Genomic DNA, 13,359 nt, shown 5'->3' on the forward strand with positions numbered 1-13,359 from the left:
CTAGACGAGAGCTTGGGAACAGATGTAATTCAGTATCACTATTGGCAGCTCAGCTGGCCCTTTTAAGGGAGTGTGGATGAGAGCACTCTGTGGGATGATGTACTGAGAGCTCCTAACCCCAGTCAATGGACAGCCAGTGAGGAACGATCTGGAAATCTATAGGGGCCATAAACCCTAGCTTTCTATTCATTTGGATTATGTAGCAACTCATCAGGTGGTGGTAATCTCTGTCTTCTACTCCTCTATCTATTCTATCATTTCTCTAGCCATCACTCTAAACAGATCAATGTGCAATGTGCACGACCCAACACCAGTCTTACTTGAGTCTCAGAGAAGGAGGGCTGGAAAGGATAGAAGTGTAGCTAGTTTGAAAACGGGTGTTTATTTTGTTTTATTTGTTTGTTTGTTTTTGAAATACTGATGTTGGTAATACAGCGACTCTTAAACCAGCTTCAGACGTACCCCTTTGCCACCTAAGCTGTGCTTCCTTTATACACAAGTATTACAGCTGTGTGCTTTCAGTCTGTGAACATTGAAAATGGGGTGTATGGCATGGGTCGATAGTTTCTTACCTTTGCTATATTTACTTGGTAGTGTTCTGTCTGAAGGATAAATTAATGAACAGATCGCTCTGTCTTGGAAATGGAAGGAAATGGCAAATCCCCTTGCTTGATATCACCCAATATGTTTTCATGGAGGGAGTGAGCAGAGATGTCGGCCCAGTCATAAGACTTGATATCCAAACTCCATTCTTCTTTGTGTTCCAGCTGCCACCAAAAGTGTGAAAGATGAAGCCCTCAGCCTTCATGTTCCTCCTTATCAGCTCAGCCGCCTGCATCAATCTCAAATACATCTCCAAGAGGAACTCGGGTAAGTCCACAAGTCTCTATTTTAATCATGCCCAATCTATAAGCAACCAAAAGTTTGATTCATTTTCTTTTATCACATTCCTCTCATTGAAAGGAAATTAATTTCCTCATATCTATTCACCGACGCACTGTTGTGTTTTCACAATAAATGTCCAGGGCTTGATTTGCGAGTGTGAGTGAATCAGTTTAATATTCTGTGCGGTGGTATTTTGTTAGATGTCTGCTCCACCTCTGTGGTACATGTGTTGAATGTTTGGGGCCACCAGATATCCAGTTTGAGCAGTATATTTTCTTTCCTTCTTATAGTGATTGAGTGCTTTTGATGATATCTTTGTGCCATAGTGATGTCTTGTTTGGTCCTTCACTCATTTCTCCACAGAGGGAGTAGAGTTAATGTAAAAACTCAGTCATTTCAGGCTTTCCACAGGCCCAACTAATTTAGTTCCTGCTTTGGAGACTCATCATTGAATGTCTGTTTGCGTGTGGGTGATGTTGTGTGGTGAGCAATTATGTTACCAGTGCCAAACGGGCTTTTATGTGGGCGGCAAAAACATTGAGGCAATCTTGTCTGTCAGTTTCTCACCCAGTGCGAGATGTAATTGTTTGGCATTTTCTCTCCTTGCAGTACCAGATGATCAGAGACGGACACTGCATGTTATTTTGTTTCCCTGCTAATATTTGATGTAACACCTCCCTGTGTGAGAGGAATTGCACAAACATAGTGATAATTGTCTGCAGACAGAGACAGCTTTGATTCAATCAATGGTTTATTTTATCTTGAAGATGCTTGAACTTTTGTGGACATTTGGTCCACAGAAACAATGAAGCTGAAATTGCTTTTTGTACAAATCAGTCAAGCAATTTAAATGGTGTTAGTATAATTAATAGTTTTGTGATATGATCCAAGTCAAGTTGTTTAGTGTTGCCATAGGCTACTGTTGAACACCGTAATATTGTCCCTTTCCATGGCAGAAAAATACAGTACATCCAATGAGAAGCAGACTATGAATAATATAGGACAGCTTGGCTTTATTTTTAGATCGTTTTAGGACCGATATAAGCATGATGTTATGGGGGGTTGAAAACTAAATGATGCAGCTACAGTGAAGCTTAACTTACTTCAGATGTAGGCCTGCAGCAAATGTAGGCGAAGGCCTTAAAAACGTTGACAAGCATAATATAGCTAGACTTGCTACATGATCAACAACAAAAACAAAAACACAAACTGTTACTACACACGGGCAAAATTGTTTGCTTATAAAGTTATTCTGCCTTTGTGCCTTCATGTCATTATCCATGTCATAAAATAGCAATGAAAACAGGACCCCGGAATACTTTGAAAAGGGGCGACAGGTGGTTAGAGCGTTGGGCCAGTAACTGAAAGGTTGCTAGATCGAATCCCCGAGCTGACAAGGTAAAAAGCAGTAATTCTACCACTGAACAAGGCAGTTAACCCACAGTTCCTAGGCTGTCATTGTAAATTAGAATTTGTTCTTAACTGACTTGCCTAGTTAAATAAAAATAAATAAAGGAACCCCACAGGCAACACAATTTTCCACTCTGGAGAAAAAAAAGCAAGTCGTGGCTTATCAAATATTATCTGATCAACTGCAATCCAGATAAAGCCAGCCTTATAAAATGTTGTGCAAGAACAATCTAATTGTTTTGTCTGGTCATTCCTGTTAAGATCTCACCTCCCCCCGTCACCCCAGGCAGCTGTGTCCGGGGAGAATGTGTGCTCCTGATATATCTTGTTCATTCACCTTTAGGCTCTGCATTTCCATTGCGGGAAGGTTAGTGGTAAGCAGGCAACAAACGGCGCAGTATCTTTCTGATCTTGAAACGACAGGACACTTGAGTCCCTTGGTTAATGCTTTAAAGTGTAATAGAACGCTCTGTGCCTGAAGCACAGAAGAGTGAATTTCTGAAGAAATATATAAATATATATATATATATATATATATCATTATTATTATTATTTTATATTTTTAAGGAAACTCCATGGCTGCACTTGAAACCTGGGACACAGAGTTAAGTCATTGCTCCTAGATTCTCTAAGACAATACCACTGGGGCCCGTCATGTGTTTCATCAAAACGTAGTCATTGTACGCCACAGGGATTTTTAAAGGAACATCCCCCCATTGAACCATTGTCTGTATAATTGAGAGTGAAATATTTGCGTGAGAACCTCTACTTTTGTTTGATACTGCTCTTGCTTACTTCTCTCATTTTGATTGAGTGCTGTATTGTGCATTCAGCTCTATAATGCTGAACCTATCTGGGAGAAAATATCCATGGTTACACACAATGTAAATTATTCTCAGGATATACATTTTTCTGTTTTTCATATGACATGACGAGGTTTTAAAAGCTCTACGACCATGCCATTGTTATCTTTCTTAAGAAGTGCGAATCTCCATTATTAAGGGTTCTTAGCCCGGCAATAAACTTTCCACATCATAATTCTCCCGTTCAAATTTAATGAACAGGAACTCAATTAGCAACTTAAAAGATGCAGCTCGTGTCACTTGGTAATAGTTGTTCTATGTTCTGTGTTTAGATGTCTGATGCAAATGGGGTATAAAAAAAAGGTGCCAAGGCAGTAGTGCCAACCGTCAGAGGCTAGTCAAAGTCAAGTAAATACATTTAGCAAAACCACTAGTGATAATACGTAAGGGGAAAGTCTGAAAGGCTAACAGTTGAGGTTTGGTCAAACAATTCCAACACAGCCAAATACCCTGTGATGGTGTCCCGTTTAATCTAATGGAACATTTCCCATTTCAACACAGACATGAAGTGCAGTCATTTATGCCCCATTGTCATAAAAACCCATATGAAAACTCATCCTTAGGCCTTAAGAATAAACGTGCAGTACCATCAATGAACATCTTGCAGACCCTTCCTCTCAGAGTGCATTTGAGGCAGCAGCCATGTATGTGTGTCTGCTATCTGTATGTCTGAGGAGCCATACAGACAGATCTCCAGGAAGATGCTCTTACATGGACTTTTACCTTTTCAACAAAGGGAAACGTTGAGAATCCGAGGACATCCCCTTAGTGCTCCTTCTCCTGTAGCCTAGTCTCCTTCAGCAGCCCTGCTGGAGACTTCTCCTCCATTCTGTCAGATGGCAGCCAGGCTCCTCCTTTGAATTAGTTTCATTAAACTATACACAGAGAAAGAAAATATACCATGGGAGAGTAAAGGTTACTGATTTCACAACCAGTACACAATAGCTTAGCATATGAAAGGCCTCAGCTCCACAATGTGTCACTCATTTCTGCCTATGTCTAAGCTCTCCGCTTCAAAATAGGAGGTTCTGCTTCTGAAACCCGCCAAAGTGATATGAAATGAAACCCAAACAATACCGTTCCTCCTGTCTTTTAAAAAGCTGGAAATAGTCTTTAGTAATCCGCATCAGACTGCTACTTGCTGCTTGTGCCAACCAATATGCAAGTCAGATAAAAGACAGAAATTAAATAAAAAAGATCTTCAAAGGTCCTTTTCAGTGCTGACTTTGTCAGAGTGCCTCTGTGCTTTCGTTCCTGCAGGCTTTTCACTTTCACTTCTCCCTGAAGTCAAGAGAAACACTGTCTGCGGACTCTCTGTGTCAATCCCACAACCAGGTAAACCACGGTGGTTGCTGTATGAAAGTATAGGCATACATGCCTTTTTAATGACACCCAAAGATGAATAGTGTACTTATACCACCAGAAATAACACACACGTGAGTATATGACATGCATGGTCTCTTAAATCCAGAGGGATTATCTTGTCAATTTAAATTCTTGCAGTAGTAATGTTACAGCTGATTTGATGAATATAGTATGTGAATGAAATTCAGACTATACACAAGTTAGACCAGTATGTAATCCTTTCCATTCAGATCATAATCATGATGATATTAAGCAGTTTTATGATATTTAATTGGCATGGCTGTATAGTTAATTGCATTTCAATCCCTACATTTGGAACTTTTAAATGTACTTAAGTGTTTAACATAAAGTGAATTCTGACGCATAGGGAAATGTATTTCCAGTGGAAGATACCTGTGGGAACTCAAGTCGTACATAGAAAGGATTTAATTGATTGTATTATAGATGGAATGTGATTGTACTCTATTGTTGTCCCCGAGAATGACATATTTAATAGGCAGCAAGCTATTCAGTCAGTCAGCAAGAAAGCGCAAACTGCTGAGCAAAGATCTCTCAACTCACCATCGAATCTGAACACCACTGTCTGTCTGCCGCACGGGATTCTCCCAGGAAAACGCCCCAATACATATAGTCAGACACCCCTTTCCACGATCCACAACTTTGATATTGTCCAAGATTGCATAGAAAAAGTATCCGCTCTTTATTTCTACACTGATTTATTGATATAGCTTTAATACCATTTGAGTCCCAGCCCCCACTGACTGGTTAGTGGTTAGCCTACTATTCAAACAAAGACTTGGCATCGCAATTAGCTACCAGGATCCTTCGGCATTGGCGTTTTGAGACGAACCTGCGTACTTGACAGTGTGATGAGCTTTGCCAATAGACGCGTCCTAATTATGGCCGCTCACTCTATTGACATTCCTATATGGCCAACGTGTAGATCGAGTGACAATGTAAATGTGGTCGTGTGTAAGTGTGTGAACATAAGAGCAATAAAACGTGACATAATGTGTTGGGACGGGATGCCCTGGGGATGTTGCTATATGTGGATGTCGATTAATTACTGTCCTAGTATTCTTCTTCAAGAGCCGGCTCTGCTTCACTGCCCTGTGTGTGACATCATTCATAATAATCATGTCATTAATAAAGAGGAGAAGCCCCAACTTATTCCCCCCTTATCGAAGACAGTTATCACATTTACAGTTTGCCAGCAATCTTGATGAATCAGCATTTCTTCTCTCTGTCATTTGGTTGCATTTTTTTTATTTCAGTGAATGAGGTCCTTTTCCCCACCCTCGTCCCATTCCACCTGTCACAACTGCAGCCCATCAAGAGCTACCTTAAATCTACATATTCCACCGGGACCAAGTGTTTCTCTCTCCGTCAAAGCGAAGCAGTTAAGATTATGAGTCACTCTACTAAGAAAACATATTTTCAGTGCACTGCTATCCCCATGGCAACGTGCCACAAAAGGGGAAATGCCAACACAACTTTGACTCAAGAAGCCCTGCCCTCCTCCTCTACCACTCTGTCACTTCCTTGGTCAATTATTTCCTTGGACAACGTGCTGTAAATTAATAATTGTTCATTTACTCTGCCACGTTGGCCCGACATGACAGTACAATATATTAGATAGGAATTAATTATAAAAACAACTGTCTATGTGGGTCTGCCTCAGCATGTGATATGTATTCTAGTGGAGACATGGCTAATACATAACCTGATTAGAGCAGCAGTTTGTAAATAAGCTCAGAAACAAATTAACACTGAACACCTCACCCGTACAATAGTAAACGATGCCCATATGATTCATTTTCCAGCTTCTTAGGAATCTGTGATCTCCCTGTAATGCAGTCAGACTTTTGAACATCATAGTGGGTAGTGCCCTGTATCCAAGACCTACAGATAACACTGAACAGTGATATTTTGTGATGCTTCAAACAGCTAAGTGGCATTATGCAAAACAGGAGGAAATAAATAATTTAGCCCGTTTATTTGATCTACCAAAAATCTCAGGAAAATTAGCATATGTTTCATTCTCCACAAGGATACAAGAACACAGTTTTACAATGTCAGAGTTAAACTCTCCTAATTTGCACCCTCTCTATTTCCTAGGATCTAAAAATCCAATACAGAATGCAGCAGTGTGGCTGCGCAGCCCCACTGTCAACCACCATGTAATTAAGTTGTGCACTTTCACTGTCCTTAGCCTTGTAATTTTGCCATGCCTGAGCGCGCATACGGATTGATTATACAATTCCAGCGGTGCCATCGTCATACAGAGTCCTCTCTTGCCAAACTTTCTGGCCTCCTATGTATGTAAACTATACAAATATATAAATGCAACATGCAACATTTTAAATGATTTTACTTAGTTACAGTTCATATAACAACATTTGTCAATTGAAATGAATTCATTAGGCCCTAATCTATAGATTTCAATGAACATTCAATTCTCTGGCAACAGCTCTTGTGGACTTTCCTGCAGTCAGAACACCAATTTCACGCTCCCTCAAAACTTGTCATTTTGTTGTGTGACAAAACTGCACATCTTAGCGTGGCCTTGTATTGTCCCCAGCACAAGGTACACCTGTGTAATGATCATGCTGTTTAATCAGATTCTTGATATGCCACACCTGTCAGGTGGAGGAATTATCTTGGCTGAGGTGAAATGCTAAAAGGGATGTAAACCAATTTGTGCACAACATTGAAGAGAAATAAGCTTTTTGTGTGTTTGGAACATTTCGGGATCTTTTATTTCAGCTCATGAAACATGGGACCAACACATTACATGTTACGATTATATTTTTGTTCAGTATTGTAATTTTGGCAGTCACAGAAAGCCTTCCCTGTTGACCAGACCATATAGTCAGCATCTAGAACAAACATACACATTATTCCCTATCTAGACATAATGAGGGAGTCAGTGAGCCTTTAAAGGTGGCCTACATCTGAGGTGTGTGTGCGTCAAGCTGTTTATCTCTATTCCAATACTAATTACATTGGGTTTGTTGTTTTTTTCTCTTCAAATGAGTAAAGGATAGACTGGCAAACAGAGCTTGAGAATGTCTTACTGAGAGAGAGAGACAGAGAGAGAGCTAATGGAAAGAAGAGAAAATGCTCTTGTACTGTATGTTGATTCCATCCCCACGGGGATACATTGGAAAAAGGTTGACACTTGAACTCGCTACAGAGCTGTTGACCTCGGGATGGGGGGATGATAAGTGCTTTGTGGCAGGCCTTTCCAGGGGGAGTTTGAGAGAAGAGTGTAAAGGTGTAACGCCACAAAGCACGTCAGCGGCATGGCTCTTCATGCCAGCACTCATCTGACGAGGACAATTAGTGTAAAGGGCATTTAGTGTAAAGGGGAAACAGTAGCCTATATCATTGTATTGGCAATGTAATTAATTGGGAATTATCTATTTATCTTTTTAGAGAATGGCTAATTAAGAAGTTTCTCAAATGCAAGGCTAGCAGTAGATTGAGTATGGTCTACTACTGCACTTACTGATCTGTGATTATGGCTTTTTTTCATGGAACAGTTCATATGATTTATTGTAAATATATGTCGCAAAATACAAAATACTTTTTATCAAGTAAGAAAGGCCATTCAGAGTAGCTGGAAATAATGTCCTATATATTAACAAGAGTTATTGAAAACTGAAAAATGGTGGTTGCAGAGTAAGGTTTCTTGAAATATTTTGCGGTCTTGATATCACAGTTTTTACTCTACATTTAGAAAAACAAGAAAAGGGGATATAGTAAAGACTGTTTAACGGTCTTGAGAAAGACCTCAGAGCTGAAACGTAAACATGAAAAAGTCTTAACTAATTTCCCTCTTGTTGTGTTTCCTATAGTATACAGACTATAGGGAATATACTTTACTGTTTCGCGCTGATTCTCATTATTTTACTTACTCTATTGTACATTTGGTAAATCTCCTTACTCAAATGTAATTGCAGTGTGACTGAGGCTCACTTTCCTTATTAGTTTCTTTCATGAAAACAATTCCAGACAATTGAATTACAGATGTCCCCTAAGATTGTTGCTGTTGTGAGAATACAGAAAAAAGATTTTCAAAAGTACAAAAGTAAAAACTATTACTGAAATTCTAAATAAAGCTGAGATGTGACATGGTTACTGTCGATTTGTTATAACAATGTAGTCTATGTTGCTTATTTCTGTGGATTCATTTTGGCCATTTATTAATGACATTTTCTTGCTTGTGGTTCTCCTCATGAGCTGTTTTTGTTATGCCTCCCAAAGGAGCAAAAACTCACAAATACCCGTTCTCTTCTCTGTGTCTCAAGGAATTGGATATGACAGGGAGCTATTGAAACAGATCAGTGATGGCAACTCTTGATTTGGAGATTCAGGCCCTGGCAGAAACTGACAGCAGTCTCGGTGTCATGCATCTCTGTCAAATCCAGGCACCTGTGAATCCTGACGGCTGCCTCTCTACTGCAAACAGCCTGAACCCTGAGACGGCCTTCCCAGTTATCTGTTAAGATATTTAACCCCACATGACAGAGCAACTGTTTGCTTCCTGACCGTGGCTGTGTTTGGGTATTCATCTGAAGTGAAGCTCGGAGCATGCTCTGAATGCAGATGACATGGAGGGAAAAGACATGTTCAATTCATCACTCACTGGTGCACAAACACACCTACACAGCACAGGAGGTTGGTGGCACCTTAATTGGGGAGGAAGGGCTCATGGTAATGGCTGGAGTGGAATAGGTGGAATGGTATCAAATACATCATTTTTAATCATTTTAGTCAATAAGATTCTTGCTACGTAAGCTCAACTTTCTGAACATTCGAGACGTGTAGTCCACTTGTCATTCCAATCTCCTTTGCATTAGCGTAGCCTCTTCTGTAGCCTGTCAACTATGTGTCTGTCTATCCCTGTTCTCTCCTCTCTGCACAGACCATACAAACGCTCCACACCGCGTGGCCGCGGCCACCCTAATCTGGTGGTCCCAGCGCGCACGACCCACGTGGAGTTCCAGGTCTCCGGTAGCCTCTGGAACTGCCGATCTGCGGCCAACAAGGCAGAGTTCATCTCAGCCTATGCCTCCCTCCAGTCCCTCGACTTCTTGGCACTGACGGAAACATGGATCACCACAGATAACACTGCTACTCCTACTGCTCTCTCTTCGTCCGCCCACGTGTTCTCGCACACCCCGAGAGCTTCTGGTCAGCGGGGTGGTGGCACCGGGATCCTCATCTCTCCCAAGTGGTCATTCTCTCTTTCTCCCTTACCCATCTGTCTATCGCCTCCTTTGAATTCCATGCTGTCACAGTTACCAGCCCTTTCAAGCTTAACATCCTTATCATTTATCGCCCTCCGGGTTCCCTCGGAGAGTTCATCAATGAGCTTGATGCCTTGATAAGCTCCTTTCCTGAGGACGGCTCACCTCTCACAGTTCTGGGCGACTTTAACCTCCCCACGTCTACCTTTGACTCTTTCCTCTCTGCCTCCTTCTTTCCACTCCTCTCCTCTTTTGACCTCTCCCTCTCACCTTCCCCCTACTCACAAGGCAGGCAATACGCTCGACCTCATCTTTACTAGATGCTGTTCTTCCACTAACCTCATTGCAACTCCCCTCCAAGTCTCCGACCACTACCTTGTATCCTTTTCCCTCTCGCTCTCATCCAACACTTCCCACACTGCCCCTACTCGGATGGTATCGCGCCGTCCCAACCTTCGCTCTCTCCCCCCGCTACTCTCTCCTCTTCCATCCTATCATCTCTTCCCTCTGCTCAAACCTTCTCCAACCTATCTCCTGATTCTGCCTCCTCAACCCCCCTCTCCTCCCTTTCTGCATCCTTTGACTCTCTATGTCCCCTATCCTCCAGGCCGGCTCGGTCCTCCCCTCCCGCTCCGTGGCTCGACGACTCATTGCGAGCTCACAGAACAGGGCTCCGGGCAGCCGAGCGGAAATGGAGGAAAACTCGCCTCCCTGCGGACCTGGCATCCTTTCACTCCCTCCTCTCTACATTTTCCTCTTCTGTCGCTGCTGCTAAAGCCACTTTCTACCACTCTAGATTCCAAGCATCTGCCTCTAACCCTAGGAAGCTCTTTGCCACCTTCTCCTCCCTCCTGAATCCTCCTCCCCCCCCTCCTCCCTCTCTGCAGATGACTTCGTCAACCATTTTGAAAAGAAGGTCGACGACATCCGATCCTCGTTTGCTAAGTCAAACGACACCGCTGGTTCTGCTCACACTGCCCTACCCTGTGCTCTGACCTCTTTCTCCCCTCTCTCCAGATGAAATCTCGCGTCTTGTGACGGCCGGCCGCCCAACAACCTGCCCGCTTGACCCTATCCCCTCCTCTCTTCTCCAGACCATTTCCGGAGACCTTCTCCTTACCTCACCTCGCTCATCAACTCATCCCTGACCGCTGGCTACGTCCCTTCCTTCTTCAAGAGAGCGAGAGTTGCACCCCTTCTGAAAAAACCTACACTCGATCCCTCCGATGTCAACAACTACAGACCAGTATCCCTTCTTTCTTTTCTCTCCAAAACTCTTGAACGTGCCGTCCTTGGCCAGCTCTCCCGCTATCTCTCTCAGAATGACCTTCTTGATCCAAATCAGTCAGGTTTCAAGACTAGTCATTCAACTGAGACTGCTCTTCTCTGTATCACGGAGGCGCTCCGCACTGCTAAAGCTAACTCTCTCTCCTCTGCTCTCATCCTTCTAGACCTATCGGCTGCCTTCGATACTGTGAACCATCAGATCCTCCTCTCCACCCTCTCCGAGTTGGGCATCTCCGGCGCGGCCCACGCTGGATTGCGTCCTACCTGACATGTCGCTCCTACCAGGTGGCGTGGCGAGAATCCGTCTCCTCACCACGTGCTCACCACTGGTGTCCCCCAGGGCTCTGTTCTAGGCCCTCTCCTATTCTCGCTATACACCAAGTCACTTGGCTCTGTCATAACCTCACATGGTCTCTCCTATCATTGCTATGCAGACGACACACAATTAATCTTCTCCTTTCCCCCTTCTGATGACCAGGTGGCGAATCGCATCTCTGCATGTCTGGCAGACATATCAGTGTGGATGACGGATCACCACCTCAAGCTGAACCTCGGCAAGACGGAGCTGCTCTTCCTCCCGGGAAGGACTGCCCGCTCCATGATCTCGCCATCACGGTTGACAACTCCACTGTGTCCTCCTCCCAGAGCGCTAAGAACCTTGGCGTGATCCTGGACAACACCCTGTCGTTCTCAACTAACATCAAGGCGGTGGCCCGTTCCTGTAGGTTCATGCTCTACAACATCCGCAGAGTACGACCCTGCCTCACACAGGAAGCGGCGCAGGTCCTAATCCAGGCACTTGTCATCTCCCGTCTGGATTACTGCAACTCGCTGTTGGCTGGGCTCCCTGCCTGTGCCATTAAACCCCTACAACTCATCCAGAACGCCGCAGCCGGTCTGGTGTTCAACCTTCCAAGTTCTCTCACGTCACCCCGCTCCTCCGCTCTCTCCACTGGCTTCCAGTTGAAGCTCGCATCCGCTACAAGACCATGGTGCTTGCCTACGGAGCTGTGAGGGGAACGGCACCTCAGTACCTCCAGGCTCTGATCAGGCCCTACACCCAAACAAGGGCACTGCGTTCATCCACCTCTGGCCTGCTCGCCTCCCTACCACTGAGGAAGTACAGGTCCCGCTCAGCCCAGTCAAAACTGTTCGCTGCTCTGGCCCCCCAATGGTGGAACAAACTCCCTCACGACGCCAGGACAGCGGAGTCAATCACCACCTTCCGGAGACACCTGAATCCCCACCTCTTTCAGGAATACCTAGGATAGGATAAAGTAATCCTTCTCACCCCCCCCCCCTTTAAAAGATTTAGATGCACTATTGTAAAGTGGCTGCTCCACTGGATGTCATAAGGTGAATGCACCAATTTGTAAGTCGCTCTGGATAAGAGCGTCTGCTAAATGACTTAAATGTAAATGTAACATCAAACGCATGATTTCCAGACATTATTATGAGCCGTTCTCCCTTCAGCAGCCTCCACTGCTTAACTGGCAGTGATGGTCTGGAGCAGCAGATGCCACAAAGACTAAAACATAACCCTGGTTCTTCTTTGATTGTAGAATTTGTGTGTGCATATGGGAATAACATGCTGGAAACCTAGCTTTTAAAATCATTAGTGTTCCTGAAAGTACACTGCCTTCAGAAAGTATTCATACCCCATGACTTATTCCACATTTTGTTATATTACATCCTGAATTCTAAATATAATTTTTTAAAACATATATTTCACCCATATACAAACAATACCCCATCATGACAAAGTGAAAACATGTTTTTAGACATTTTTGCAAATATATTGAAAATGAAATACACAAATATCTAATTTACACGTATTTACACCCCTGTGTCAATACATGTTAGAATCACTTTTGGAAGAGATTACAGCTGTTAATCGTTCTGTGTAAGTCTCTAAGAGCTTTGCGTAACTGGATTGTACAATATTTTTTTAGATTACTATTTTTATTCAAGCTCTGTGAAGTTGGTTGTTGATCATTGCTAGACAGCCATGTTTAAGTCTTGGCATAGATTTTAAAACCTATTTAAGTCAAAACTGTAACTCAGAAACACTCAATGTTGTCTTGGTAAGCAACTCCAGTGTATATTTGGCCTGGTCTTTTAGGTTGTTCTGCTGAAAGGTGAATGTGTCTCCCAGTTTTTTTTAATCTTAAACATTCCCAGTCCTTGCTGATGGCAAGCATACTAGTAACATGATGCAGCCACCACCATGCTTGAAAATATGAAGAGTGGTACTCATGAATGTGTTGTGCCGGATTTGCTCCAAACATAACGTT

The 13,359-nt window shown here is 43.1% G+C and overlaps 1 protein-coding gene across 1 annotated transcript in view; it reads left to right on the plus strand.

Annotated features, from left to right (window-relative positions):
• The first annotated feature begins 776 nt into the window (after positions 1-776).
• The window catches only part of LOC115130481 (X-linked interleukin-1 receptor accessory protein-like 2), a 295,213-nt gene continuing 282,630 nt past the window's right edge, over positions 777-13,359 (plus strand). Inside the window, exon 1 of the mRNA XM_029661669.2 lies at positions 777-870. Coding sequence (XP_029517529.1) covers positions 789-870 — 82 coding nt within the window. The 5' untranslated portion in view covers positions 777-788. The remainder of the gene's footprint in view (positions 871-13,359) is intronic.

The sequence above is a fragment of the Oncorhynchus nerka genome, linkage group LG6 (assembly GCF_034236695.1).
Source record: "Oncorhynchus nerka isolate Pitt River linkage group LG6, Oner_Uvic_2.0, whole genome shotgun sequence".
NCBI classification, from domain to species: Eukaryota; Metazoa; Chordata; class Actinopteri; order Salmoniformes; family Salmonidae; genus Oncorhynchus; species Oncorhynchus nerka.